Below are 15,208 nucleotides of genomic sequence, written 5' to 3'. Positions count from 1 at the left end.
TTTATAGAAACCACTTCAAAAAGGAATTTATCATATTTCCTTAGTGTTAAAACAAAACGTATTCCAAACAAATATCTGTGTACAAACTAGTGTTATGTTTTCCGTTTACTCCCTGTTTAAAACTTTGATCAGTTAGTATAACAAGGATTAGATGGAAAATAATGGCAACAACGTATGGCACGTTTTTGGGACTATATCTCCATCTATTGGTCACTTTTGTGAATGAACTCCACATTGAGCAAAAAGTAGGCTACTGTCGTTTGTATTGCCCGATTACGAGATATCTTGTCACAATGAATGATCTGATTCTGAGGGTCATGCTAATTATGGTCTCAGAAAACGTTATACTAAATTGTAGTCAAGAATTTGTATTAATTATATCAATTCTTGATATATTTTTAGATGAAACCAGGCTTCAGAGGATGCTTTATTCTTTCAATATACAGCATTTACACAGTTTGATGCTGTCTGTGTATGATCTTCAGTTTTGTTTGAATGGGCAAACTTCCAAGCAGTTTTAAAGAACCTTTATGTTAAGTGCTTAACACATTAAATTACTTCAAAGTCTGTAAGGGTTGATTTATTGTTCTGTGAATCAGTTAGAAAAGCAGTGAAACTCATGGAGGTTACAAAAGTCATGAAATAACGAAATCTTGCACACACAATGCACAATGATGCAATCAAGTATCAACAGTTTATCCAGATAGCAATGTCAAAATGGTATTAATCATTTTGGTATATTTTTAGGTATTTGTAATGCACATTTTTTTTCAGTCAATACTCAATAGTTAACTCTTTAGTATTAACTCTGATACATATATATCAGCATATTTACAGGGTATTCTAGAGGGCAAATATGTAGTAACTTGGCAAATTATAAGTTTCATTGTTTGTTTTATTTGATTTATTTCAATTACAACACTTTCTTTAATCACACACAAAAAGTGCATTATATTACAAAAAAAGAAAAGAAAAAACATTTACCTTGAAAAGTGCAACTCAAAATTTAAGTCTGTTGGTGCAAGTCATTAGTAAGAATTACATTTTAGATTCCAAACACCAACAGTGTATTTCAATAGGCACATTTCTGATAAATACCAAGTTTTGAAAGCACACTAAACTAACTCTTCAGGTATTGATTTTAACTCATGAAAATGACTGTACGACTACATCCAACATCACAAACTAGCTCTAAATAATGGGCCACATTAGAAACAATCATACAATCAATAAATAAAAGAACTGGTGTATTAGGGTCTAAAAGCAAAGCTCTGAATATCCCAAAGAGGTTAAAAAACAAACAAAAAAACACACAAAAAAAACACATACCATGCTACCAAGAATAGGTAACCAGTGAACACTCCAACTAAATAACACATACACAATCAAACACTCTCTTTAGTGTCTAGACATTATTGCAGTAGCAAAAAAACATAAAAAATGAAGCATATAGAGGCCCTGTTAAGTATATGAACATCCAAAATTCGAAGGCTTCATTAGAATAGTTTACAACAAAGACATTCATTTTGAACTCTCATAAATGTGAACCAGTTTGAAAGATTGTTCATTTATTTTGAGATACAAGACAAGAAACATCAATGGAAATGGAAGCATTAGAACTTGCATCTGTAATAGGAAATATTAGAAGGATCATAGGGAGTCTGATCACTTTGGATAACAGTGTCTGCCAAATACATTAACAAAATCTATACTATACTAAGGTTTCTCACAGCACAGTCAACACTTTCCACTCTCCTTATATGCCCTTAGTCACCTGTTATTTTTGTAAATACAAATTCTCCCTCCCCATTTGTAATTTCACACACTCACTGTTCAGAGACCAAACAATGCTCAAAATGGTCAACATTAAAACAGCACCAGACAAAATGAAGCAACTTGCAGCAGTTAAATAGCAATACTGTTAGGTGTATCGTCTTGGTCCTGATGACCAGGTTGCTAGATGTGTCATATTAAAGTGTGTTTGACCGATTCTCATTAAATAAACACATGAATGGTTGCAGAGAAAATCGGCCAAGATTTTCAGAGTGTAAAAACGGCCTACTTCACATAAAATGTTCAATAAGTTATTAAGCTGGAGTTTTCTATCAGGAGTACCTACTCAACACATTAAGAATCTTTAATTGAACAGTTCCCTATCGCAGTCGATAAATATTCGAACCCAAACACTGATGTGAGCAGATTCTGTTTCTGGCTGGTCTTAAGTACTCTCTGGCAAATAATAGCATTATTCCATCACATGAAATTCAGTCAAGTAGATCAGCCAGTAAATTCAACAAAAAAAGCAGCCCTTCAACTTCATTCATCACTGCCTCGGTTTCCATGTGTTCCAGGACACAAAGAGTAAGTATAATATTATGAAATATTACAATACTGAATAGATGCTGAGTGGTGAGAAGCATAGCCAGCTTCTTCAAATGTAGAACAGGGCACATTTATCAACACAACAGTTGACATGACCGTAGTCCTACACACACTACCATTCAAAAATTCATTACGGTTTTGTTTTTAAGAAATGAATTCTTTAATTTCGCAATGATGCATTAAATTGATCAAAAATGACAGTTAAGACAGATGTGATAACACTTTACTTGTGTGCATAAGACTGACATGACACCCTCATAACCATGACATATGTCTTGAATTTAAAGTAGGGTTTATGCATGTTTGTGACAACTGTCATTAAGTGTCTTTTGCTTAATAATGACATTTGTATGCAAATATGACATTGTTTAAGATGTCTTTGTAATGACATGTTGACATAGCATCATAACCTGTCAGTGTCTTTGTCGTGACAACTTGACATAAAATTAAGTTAAACTGTCATGTGGTTGGCTTTGACATTGGCTGTCATGAGGCCGTTATAACTTTGTCATGAATATTTTTTGTGACCTACTAATTGAATTTGTCATTAAAAAGTTATAATGGCTTCATGACAGCCAATGTCAAAACCAACTACACAGATTACACAGTTTAATGTAATGTTAACCAATAAAGCTAGGTTGGTTTCTTAAGTTTGATAATTAATCTGCTATGTCATGTTTATGACAGGTTGTGTTGTCTTAGTAATGTCAAGCTGTCATGACAAAGACACTGACAGGTTATGATGTATTGGTTTATGTCAAGGTGTCATAACAAAGACATCTCAAACTATGTCATATTTGCATTAAAAATGTCATAACTGAGCGAACGACACTTAATGACAGTTGTCTTCATATTCATAACATATGTCATGATTATGAAGGTGTCATGTTAGTCTTATGCACACCCCTTCAAGTAAAGTGTTACCAAAGATGTATATTTCAAATAAAAAAAATATGAAGTAGCACAATTGTTTTCTACATTGATTATAATAAGAAATGTTTTTTGAGCACCAAATCATTATATTAAAATGATTTCTGAAGGATCATGTGACACTGAAGACTGGAGTAATGTTTGCTGAAAATTCATCGTTACAATTACAGGAAGACATTACATATATGTATGATCACATAAACAGCCTTTTGAATGGTAGTTTATGCATGTCATGCAAATGAATGCAAATCAAGAATCGTTTCGCAGGTATTGTAATGTAATGTAATTAGTAGCAATAATAATAACTGATATCACACTAATTCAGTCCTACATGTGGAGGTGGAGCAGAAGAGAATAGCATTGTAGGTGTGTAGGGTAGAGGGGCAAAAAGCATTGCTGAACACAGGAAAAATGCTGACTCTTTTCTGTGTTTATATTTATAGTGACACAAGGAGTAGGAATGAGGAGGAGGGGGGAATATATGGGGTTTTTTTCTGTGAGGACACTCACTTTACATCCACAGCTAAGCAAATGAAGCCTATGAGTGGATGACAGTACATTCAAGACACAATTAAGCCCTGTTATTTCTGCTCCCTCAACTTTTAAGATGTGCTTTACAATAAAGCGTAAACAGACAAGTGGCCTTTTTTCTTTCTTTTTTTTCTGAGCAAAAATCACTGCACTGAAGTCATTACTCTAAAAAAACAATCTACACATCTGTGTCCAAAAGCGGTAATTTGTCAGGTTTTACATTATACAGTCGTTCTTAAATACTGTGCTGGCTTGGAAGAGAATGACTGGATGATCAAATTTCAGTCCTTCATTCCCCAAAATAAAAACTTCCTCTTAACCTCAAGTAAAAAAAAAAAAAAAGTGACATTCTACAAAATTTCAATGCGACGTATTATATTTCCCAAAAATGAATAGTTGCAATGAATAGATACAGGAGGGGAAATGTATGCTATTTAAATATGTCTGCCATACACCCGGCTACACAATTTGGAGATCAAATAACATCTTCCTTACAAAACAATAAAAATGACTGAGTTTAATTAACCCAGATGGAATGGCAAATGCTGAATCTGAGCTCTTGTATTTTAGCAGCCAAAGTTTGTCAAGACAGCCCATCTAATAATAATAGAGCATTTTTGTCATCAGAATAAAATGTAAAGTAAATCAACTTTATCTGATTTCCTGAGTTTTGGATCATTTTGAAACTACACTGCTAGACTACATTGGCAGTGTCTATTGAGAGCAGCTAAATCCTAGTGGAGTATGGTATTGCCACAGAGTCAATATCAAAGTGTGCAATCCCTGAAAAATGACCAAAGCTAAACAAATAAACTACAATGTGAAGCAAGGACACTGGAAAACACACATTTGACAATGCAACCATTCACCAACCTGTTATGATACAATACTCAGAAATCACTCCAATGAGAGGTTAGAGGGCAAAAGTAGTGAAAATGCAGATGTTGTTGATGTCTTTGTGTGAGCTGCGGCCCAGAGGCCTGTGGCAAATGCACAGGTGCGCGAGTTCACCTGTGAGAAGTCCTTTCTGGAGCGTGTTCAGGCGTGCTTGCTTAGCCAAGCTTGGTGATCTGAAGACTCCCAACTATCCGGATCACGTTAATGGCCAGCAAAGACTTTACTTTGTGATAAAAGTCAAACAGCTGGTGTCCATCCACAAAGATCCTAAAACGCTGGTGCTCACAATGGATCTCAATCTGTACAATTGGGGAAAGGAGAGGGGAGAAAGAGTGAAATAAGATCAAATCAAAAGAATCCTTTGTCAGTTACTGAGACGCATTGTGGACAGTGTGTTGAAAGGAAATGCTTGTCTGCATGACTGCTTATCTCAGCTCAACATTTGGAAACAGTGACCCATTTTTTTGGTTCGCCTTCAGTCCCAAATACAAACAATAAGCGCTCATTATCTTCCAGTATCTTTACTCACTTTGGTCGTACAACTCTCTGCCATAAGAATAATTCTGTAATTGCCTATTATAAAGGAATAAACCCACATGAAAAAGTAGGCATTCTTTCAGGGAAAAAAAAAACAATATTGTAGTCTGTAAGATTTTTTTAATGTTTTTGAATGAACTCTGTTATGCTTGTCAAATTGATTGGATTGGATTGATTGATTTTTATTTAAAAGGGACCATGTGCATTTAATAACATAAATGTAAACATTTGATGCATTACACCAGAGTTAGCCTTAGGCTAATTTACATCTGCAGTCCCCCGGCACAAATAAATACAGATACATACAACACAGATTAAAATATCAACATTATTATTATAAAGCTGTGTTTATTTGTGAAATATTATTATAAATAAAAATAACTTATTTCTATGATTTCTAATTCTATATATTTTAAAATGTTGTTTATTCTTGGATGGCAAAGCTGAATTTTCATCAGTCATTGCTCCAGTCTTCAGTGTCACATTATCCTTCAGAAATCATTCTGATATCCTGATTTGAAGCTCAAGAAACATTTCTTATTATTAATGTTGAAAGCAGTTGCGCTGCTTAGTATATTTTGGAAGCCATGATACGTTTTAACGATATTTTGATGAATATAAAGTTTAAAATAACAGCATATATTTGAAATAAAACTAGTTTCCTGACACGTTTGATCAATTGAATGCATTCTAAAAAACCTAATAAACCTAGACTTTTGAACAGTAATGTGTGTGTGTGTGTGTGTGTGTGTGTGTGTACTGTATACACACACAAAAACAAAAGCTACCCAAAATATTGTGCATATATGCATTTAATTCTACTCTTGTAAGTATTGTTTTTAAAGGAAAATAATTTTAAAATCCTTTGATGTAGCTTGCTTTGAATTAATAATATATAATCTCAAACACAAGGAGAAAAAGGAGGGGAAAGTAGGTTTTGCCTCTTCTTTTCAGAAGTCTACTACATGCCACTGCTTTAGACATCACATTATAGTGAGCTACTGCTTTAGACATCACATTACAGTGTCTGAAGGAGGTACAGCATACATACAACATCTATATCTGTTAAGTCTGACAGACTGGGCAAGGAGGAAGCTGCCCACGGTTTTGGACATAGACCTGAACTCATGCTTTGTGTAGATTAGAGATCTCAGATTAGAGAACATGTACATGTCAGTGTTTCAGATCATTACCCTGAAAGGCTGGTCCGGGATGAAGGGAAAGTAAGATATGGGTGCCTCCTCATCACTCCATTTCCCACAGACTCTGGCGTTCCTCAGGAACTGCCTTTCAGTGAATCGCGCGCTGAGTTTAAGGGCCACATCAGTGAGCTCTTCATCATCTTTCTTCTCACTGTGGTCACAGTTCAAACTGATGTCAAAGCTGTGAAAAACAAAACATTAGGCATGTAAACAGCTGTTTGTCACTTCTACATCTAAAGTTATCTATCTTCTGTTTTCAATATGTATTCATCCTTACTATGTCAGCATAACCATATGACTTGCCGTTAGTGTTAATAAAAATATGACAAGTGTTGCATGATGAAGCAACTGTGTGCTAATGTGCCAAATATTACAGAAAAATTTTATGAATCCATTTTACATGAATTCACAGTGATTCAGGCCTGCGTTGGCAGCCATTATCACACTGACTGAGCCTTACAGAGCATTCCTAATGGATCAACAGGCTGTTTACAAAGGCTAAATTCCTGAGCTGAAATTACACATTAGTATCACTTAACCATTTATATATCAGAACCATAATGTGCAATTTAGTTAAAAAGCTACATAATTACAATATAAAGACTACAGCATCAAGATAAACCACTCAATCCAGAAACCCTCATGCCAGGAACTATACTCTTAAAAAAAAATGACCTGCGCATTCAACTACTACAGCTAAACTGGTAGAGGGAAATAGACCCTGGACACAATGCAAATTACTTCGGATTAAAGTGTCAGCCAAATGAATAAATGTAAAGTGCTACAAAAAGCCTTTGATACTATTATTTAACAAATATTAAACAAATAAACTATCATTTAAAAGTTCAGTCAGTAAGATTAAAAAATAATAAATGAATAGGTTTATTCAGCAAGGGTGCAGTAAATTAATCAAAAGTGTCAGTAAAGACATTTATGTTTTGTGGAAACCATAATACAACTGTTTAAAACATGGATAATAATAAGAAACGTTTCTTGAGCAGCAAATCAGCATATTAGAATGATTTCTGAAGGATTGTGTGACACTGAAGACTGTAATAAGACATAGCAATGATTCTAAAAATCCAGCTTTGGCATCAAAGGAATAAATCACATTTTAAAATTAATTAAATTAGACATCAGATATTTTAAATTATAATATAATAATATTTTACAATATTTCGGTTTTACTGTATTTTTTTATCAAATAAATGCAGCCTTGGTAAGAGTAAAAGACTTTCTTTCAATTACATTAAAATCTAAAAAAAATCTCATCTATCCCACACTTTTAAACAGTACTAGTCTGTTATAACACAAAATAGTGTACATTTATAAATAGTATATCACAAATGTATAATTCCAGCCTTGCCCATAATTAGAGGTTTTAATATTGTATATGCCCGTTAGTGCATTTACTGTAAAGATTCCTTCCTTATTATACCTGCATGCTTAATTTAATTAAAATATATATACATGCATGTGTGTGTGTGTGTGTGTGTGTGTGTGTGTGTGTGTGTGTAATATATAGTCATACAAACTGAACATTTGGCTGAATAACACCCTTGTGATTTACCTCTGATTATTTGCATCAGCATACTAAAACGTTTCCAAGACACACCCAATGCTCTCACAGTTTTGACATTTGTTTCCTTAACAGCTAATATTAAACACCCATCAACCCTAAACAGTGCACACACCCATGCATTGCATTTCTTGAGCAGATCTACAACCCAAAGCTGTACTCAAAACATAGTGCTGCCAATCTGGACAGCAAGAATGAATGAATGAATGAACGAACGAATGAATGAGGCATTTATATAGCGCTTTCATATACTAGGCTACTGTACACCCCCAATGATCTTTATGTACATATGGGCCCATGACGCCCAAAAAAATAAAATGCTAATTAGGTTAACAAAAAATAGCTTACAAGGTTTTGAGACAGAGCTTGTGTCTGATGTAACTATTTACTAATTCTAGAATATAAAGTCTTAATTATACATTATCTTAAAACTGTTTTGAAACAAAATCTATGTTAAAAAGCACAATACAAATAAATTTAAAAGGAAACATACCTGTCTGGCTCTGGATCAATGATGCCCATTATAATGATCTTCTTCCCAGGCCTCATCCCACCTCTGATCCGTCCACTGAAAGGAACTGTCTGGTATATCAGAAATAGGGAAAAACATCAATGTCACATAAACTAAGTTACAGCATAACCACAACTGCTTTTAAACATTACTTTACCAGAATACGAGAGATGTCTTCTTTATCAGGGGAGATAAGACCTGCATCTCCGAATGAATTATTAAGGTGAAGATCATCTTCGGTGTTCTTCAAATCAGAAAGAGATGATTTACAAGTTTAAAAGGCACTTAAAGATGCAGAATGAAATACAACGTTAGCGCGCAATGCCCATTCACATGCAGGTTTTAACAATAAAACGACACGCCTTCACTGCATCTGTAGCATACTTCATCTTTTTTTAACACAACATGAGCACCAAATGCACCAAAGCTAAAATAATGCTCGAAAGATTATTTGTCAATTGCGATCTACCACGTATGCACTGCAATTTACACAAACTCACTATGATTTTGTTCAACTGGGTATGAGAGAGGACGGTCATCTCTCATGATGCACACAGATTTCCACTGCGCTTCGTATTAAATATACACTTATTAACTACAATGGCTACGTTATAAGAAACTGAAGCAGTGTAAGATCTTAGAGGTATTTGTGACTTACTATCGCGTCCTTTTCCATGCTCGCCACCGCCATCTTGAACAAAATACCATAGGATGCTTATCAAAGGCGGTCCAGTTTAGGAATCTGTCAGTGTCGTGGCAGACTGGGCAGGGAGCTGCAAGGTGTCTAAATTCAAGAAGAAAATTATAAAACAAAGACAAATTCTCTTAACGATTTAAGAAGCAACTCTATTGTCTACACTTGAGAAAGAAATATGCTGACGCGGATTATCATACGGGTGGAGATTAATCCAGCCTCCATATGAACCTAATCTGCCCAGATCTCATTGGATCATCTGAGCATACCAACAAAATAATTAGAGGCCACATTTTACTACTTTTGTATTTTTAAACATGGCAGTTTGCTTGTGTAAACGTTCTGACTATATTTGTACAATTGTTTGTAGCTAACTCAGAATTGTTTAAATATGGATTTAATAATTCTCGGTAGTTAAACACAATCTGTGTATTGCATTTTTTGTTGGTTATGGCGTTTTGTTGGTTAATTTTGAGAGAAAGAATTGACATTGTTCCAGTCGTAGACTCTTTCCAGTGTGTTTCTGATCTTTGAAATGTGTGCTCCCTCATTGAGCGAGCAGAGGGAGACCCCTAGTGGCACGAGTGACTAATGGCACCTAGTGGCAGTAGTGTTTGTTTTTGGAAACTCTTACGTTTATGTAAATCTGTAAAATCTATAAAATAGGTTTAATGGAAATTAATATGGAGATAATATACATCAATAAGTAAAATGACCATTTATGTATACAGCGACTGACAGTTTTTGTGATTTAAGTACAATGTGAATGTTCCTTGTTGTGCTCCGAATCCTATGTAATAATCATAATAATAATAATAATGATGTTTGCATTTACTGGTTATTACACAGTTAGTCTTGTCAAGATGGGTATATAGCTCAAGTGTCTGAATTAATATGAATCAAGCACCATGATCATAAAAACATACTTTCCTTTACAGCTCAATGGCTATAGTGCCTAAAGTCAGAACACATGGCTAATTTTAAATGGCCGTCAATGAATAAAGATGCTTTTCAGTAGCAGTTGCTGCAGTTTCAGTGACTACCAGCAGAGGCAAACAGGAATCTGCTAACTTGGTTGAAAGAATCCTTCTTTCTTTCTTCCTTTTTTTCTTTCTTTCTTTTCTTTTTTCTTTCTTAGGATTATTATTTTTTACTTTATTTTATTTTTTATTTAATTGAATTTAATGTTGTTTTATCATATATATATATATATATATATATATATATATATACATATATATATATTACTTTATTTAAATTTGAATTTAATGTTATGTTTATATATATATATATATATATATATATGAAGAGTTCAGATGCAAAAGCCTCTAAATGCCATTTGAAATTTTCTTCTTTAATGATGATTTTTATCAAACTTGTATATTTAAGTTCAGTAATTTCACTTAAATAACAATTAATAGGTAATTATCATTGCCATTTAAGTGAAATTACTGAACGTAAATATACAAGCTTGATAAAAATGATCATTCTAGAAGAAAATTTCAAATGGCACTTAGAGGCTTTTGCATCTGAACTCTTCATATATATATATATATATGTATTTTATTTTTATTTTTTTTGAGCAGCATGCATCATGTGCCTTAATGAATATTCTTCAATAACAAAGTGTGGACCTCTGGGTGACAGCAAAAGGCTTCATGCACTGTGGCCCGCTCTGTCCAGAAGTGTATTTGAGCATGCAAATTTAATAAGTGTTTATTTAGCAAGGCCAGGCTGTAATTAGGTTAATGCTGCAGTCGCTCTGCACTGCTCTTCCACAGCTCCATTCTCCTCAACTGCTCAGGCGGAAAGCACCACAGACGGACCTGGCACTGCCCGCCATGCTCCGATCAGCCCTCGGGCCTGCTGGACACCTCGCCCACCTGCCTCACATGATGCCAATGTCCAAACGTCTAACTGACACCAACCGTCACCTGCTAATAACTGCAGCTGTTGGATATCTGAAAGAGTTTGGGGCATTAAAGTTACAGACATTTCTAATAAATGTAGAATCAATATATTGCAATCTGTCTCTTTTTCACTGTCTCTCTCCCTCACTCAATATGGCTTATTGTGTGTTTTTTGTGAATGTCAAGCTCCCACACACTTCCTCACACCCACTCCCTCCATGCAGCAGCTGTGTGTGGTCTGTGTCTTACTTCCTGTTCTGGCTCTTCACTCAGGGCCTTTCCCCTTAACACACACACACACACACACACATATACAAGATCACATGAACTTATAGTCACATGAATGCCCACTACATCACAAACACATTCACAGCAACGCACTACTGTAAAAAGCTGTCGACCATATTGATCTGAATACGGTGTCTGACAGTGAATTCCCTGTGTTATGCAATAGGTTTAAAAGATCCAGCAAATCTGAGAATCTTGGCTCCATCCTTTAGGGCTCAGCGTCCTTCATAATAATTAACTCTCACTGACCTTTGATACAGATGTAACCTGGCATAAGCTCACTGTTATACAGTGCAAACTTTGATTCTAGTGAAACTTCTTAGCTCCGGTCTTTATCCATCCTTATTTTAATTCACAGTCCTTGTTTGTTTTAAAAACATTTCTTACTATTTAAATATATTAAAATATACATTTATTCAAGTCAAGTATATTATTTAATGCAGCTGAATCATATTAAATAATTTTATTAAATGTACTGAATTTTACACAGAAACAACTGCAAGCTTATTTTTTTTTTTTTGATATTGCATTATATAATACAATTATAATAAATATTTTACAGGGAAATCAATGCATTATTGTAACACTTACTTTGTGAAACAAAATAATCAAAAATACCCTGGTTGTTTGATGATGGATGATCCTTGCTTTGTAAAATCCCATAATGGGACAATTCTAGTACTGTATCTGCATGATACAATACTAGAATTAGGTGGTGGTGATGGCGCAGTGGATAAGACACATGCCTTTGGTTTGAGAGACCTGGGTTTGAATCCACTGTGAGACACCAATGTTTCCCTGAGCAAGACACTTAAGCCCTAGTTGCTCCAGAGCCGTGCGACCTCTGACATATATAGCAATTGTACGTTGCATTGGATAAAAGCATCAGCTAAATGAATAAATGTAGATGTTGATATTAAATTGGTCACACTTTAGGTCAAATTTTCACTATTAACTAATATATTTTCCTCAATAAACTCCTAATTACTGCTTATTAATTAGTAGTAATGTAGTTGTTAAGTTTAGGTATAGAATGTGGTCATGCAGAATAAGGCATTTATATGTGCTTTATAAACAGCCATTGTGCTATAGCATGCTAATCAACAACTAGTTAATGAGAATTGGAACCGAAACTAAAGTGTTACCATTAAGTCAAGGCAAATGAGGCAACAAGGCAAATTGGGAGAATACAATTGGTTTAGGCTACTGGATAACTCCAAGTCACAGAAGCCTAATCAACTTTAAATCCATCCTTATAATGTGACAGTTTAACCTATGTATTTATATTACGTAGTATTAGTATTAGTATTAGTTAGTATTAGTATTAGGCCTAACGTTACTTTCTGCAGACAGATAGATGTGTGTATTTACAGAAGGGCTGAATGATGGACTGTTTGTAGCTGTAATCAATTTGTAATATCTGTAACAGGGACACTGTAAGTAAGTGTTACCATATATTCTTCAGAGGAGGGGTGAAGATGCTGCTGTAGTGCACACAATTCAAATTCCAGCCAGCGGGGGCAGTTATGGGCTGGTGTGTGTGTGTGTATGTGTGTGTGTGTGTTACATAAACGTGCAACTGCTTGTGTGCCTGCTGAGCTGGGCTTGTGGTTGGCGGAGAGTAGGTGTGGCTTATTTTCCTCCGTGGTCACAGCAGAACAAGATCATTCAGATATTTGCACAAAGCCAACCTGACAGGGAGAAGGGGGAGGAGAGAGAGAAAGAGTGAGAGAGTGAGAGAGAGAGAAAGCGCGCAAGGCTTCTGCAGTCTCTCTCGTTCTTCTCTCCCCCTCTCTCTCTCTCTCTACCTCTACAGAAACAAGGAAGACTGTCTACTTTATGCCCTGTGAACTGAGCAGAATCAAATTAGAACTGCAGCTGCATGGGAAATATTTCTATTGCTCATTTGGTTTAAAGGGATAGTTCGAACACAAATAAATATTCACTTATCATTTACTTCATGTGGTTCCAAGTGAATTTAGGATATTGTCAAAGCTACTCTTTTTCCAAACGGTGAAAGTGGATGAAGACTAGGGACAGCTAAGGTTAATTAAAGCTCACAGTAAAATAATTTGGATTATTTCGACCCTGATGGCCTTTCGGACAGGTGTCAACTCAACTGTCACAAAAAAGAGTTAAAAATCAGCACAACATTATCACCTGAAATTAATTCTCACAAGTCCAACTCTATCGCCTGGTTCAACCAGAAGCCAGGCTACTCAATCACAGGGTGAGCTCCAAGAAAGAGAGTCTGATTGACATGGATGTCAAAATATTCGAGCAAAAAACAACAACAATGCATTGTGTAACGATTCATCGTGAACTCTGAAGATAGCCATGTGTTGAAACGTTTGCTCCTGTTCATTTGTTTTTAATTCACTTGTCACTTCTTGCACTATATATAATCCAGAAAAAAAAAAATACAATTTTGATAGACTTCTGTAGTCTGTACTGAATTCAGAGTGCGGCAAGCTACCGTATTGTTTGTTTAGAAAGTCTTCTAAAATTGAATGTTAATTTAAATTCAACTAAACGGTTTCAAGCATTAAAAAACATTAAGGCACTATCTGTCAGTCATTTTGAGTGCCTAATGTGTATATTCATATATATCTTTAAATGACAGAAGTTAATGAAACTGCAAAAACTGCAGGACCTTTCTGATTCATTCTTTTTTTCTTCTTTGGTTTGACCCATTCCTTCACATGGATGAAAGTGGGCCAACAAAGAACATTGTAGGGAAGGACGCATACCAACCACAGCAAATTAGTCAGCTTTATGAAACAGGCCCCATAACGCTTACTGGAAACAATACAGTATGAGAAGGCAAATATTTCACCCGCTATCTGCATGTGAAACATGAAACTTGTTAGAAGCTTGACTATAGAGGGATGTAAAGTGAAAACAAGCCCTGACTGACAGCGCAGGATTAAGATCATTTCCAGGGCCTACTGACTTGTTTTAGATAAAGAAAAACAAATAGTAAAGGAGAGATGGTCAGCGTGAGTGATACAGATGACACACTGACTCACCCCTCTCATAAAAAGCCACATGATCCATAGGAAGAAAACATCTTTGCTGACCTGAGATCAGTTCAGCTGTTTTGAGCTGGCCATCCCCCTACAGTTCACACACACACACTGCCACGTGCTAAAACTGTCCTTGCTACACAGCTGTGTGGCCCCAATACTGGAAATAGATTCCTGCTACCAGGCCATGAGTCATAGGTGCAAAATGGAGGCAACTGTTGATGCAGAGAAATGTCTGCCGTTTCATCCAAAGCAGCAGAGTGACTCAGAAATTATATACCTTAAAGGGTTAGTTCACCTAAAAATGGAAATTATGTCATTAATGACCACCCTCAGAAGAAAAGGTTCTATATTGAACCTTAAAAGGTTCCATCAGTGCTGTATTTGGAACCCCTAAAAGGTTCTCTACAGAACCCTTTTAAGGGTTCAATAATAAGAACCCTTTATTATTGAACCCTTTCCTGGTTCTTTGTAACCAGGAAAAATGTTCTATATGGAACCAAAAGGGTTCTTTCTTGTCATTATAGAACCTTTTTAAGCATAAAAGGTTCTTTGGAGTTGAGTAAAGAACCCTATGATTCATATATAGAACCCCAATGAACAGTGCATCATCCCAAGCCCGTAAGACCTCTGTTCATCTTCAGTATACTGTCCTTGTCCAGAAAGGAAATAAAGACATCATCAAAGTAGTCCATGTGACATCAGTGGGTTAGTTAGAATG

General features: G+C 35.3%; 1 protein-coding gene across 1 annotated transcript; it reads right to left on the bottom strand.

Moving 5' to 3' along the window:
* Positions 1-564: 564 nt before the first annotated feature.
* lgalslb (lectin, galactoside-binding-like b) lies at positions 565-9,545 on the bottom strand. The gene is made up of 5 exons (XM_039672938.2): positions 9,228-9,545; positions 8,727-8,813; positions 8,552-8,640; positions 6,471-6,660; positions 565-5,039 (listed from the first exon to the last, which is right to left on the bottom strand). Exons 1-5 carry the CDS (start codon positions 9,258-9,260, stop codon positions 4,896-4,898), a joined length of 543 nt encoding a protein of 180 aa, XP_039528872.1. The 5' UTR covers positions 9,261-9,545; the 3' UTR covers positions 565-4,895.
* Between the last annotated feature and the right edge of the window lie 5,663 nt (positions 9,546-15,208).

This window comes from Pimephales promelas, chromosome 11 (genome assembly GCF_988280905.1).
Source record: "Pimephales promelas chromosome 11, fPimPro1.hap1.1, whole genome shotgun sequence".
Lineage (NCBI taxonomy): Eukaryota > Metazoa > Chordata > Actinopteri > Cypriniformes > Leuciscidae > Pimephales > Pimephales promelas.
This window is presented reverse-complemented; position numbering and strand designations above follow the sequence as displayed.

Coding starts and splice junctions, on each gene's coding strand:
- lgalslb (XM_039672938.2), bottom strand. CDS start 9,260: ATGGCGGTGGCGAGCATGGAAAAGGACGCGATA. Junction 8,814..9,227: donor GCATGGAAAAGGACGCGATA/GTAAGTCACAAA, acceptor TCTGATTTGAAG/AACACCGAAGATGATCTTCA. Junction 8,641..8,726: donor AAGACATCTCTCGTATTCTG/GTAAAGTAATGT, acceptor CTGATATACCAG/ACAGTTCCTTTCAGTGGACG.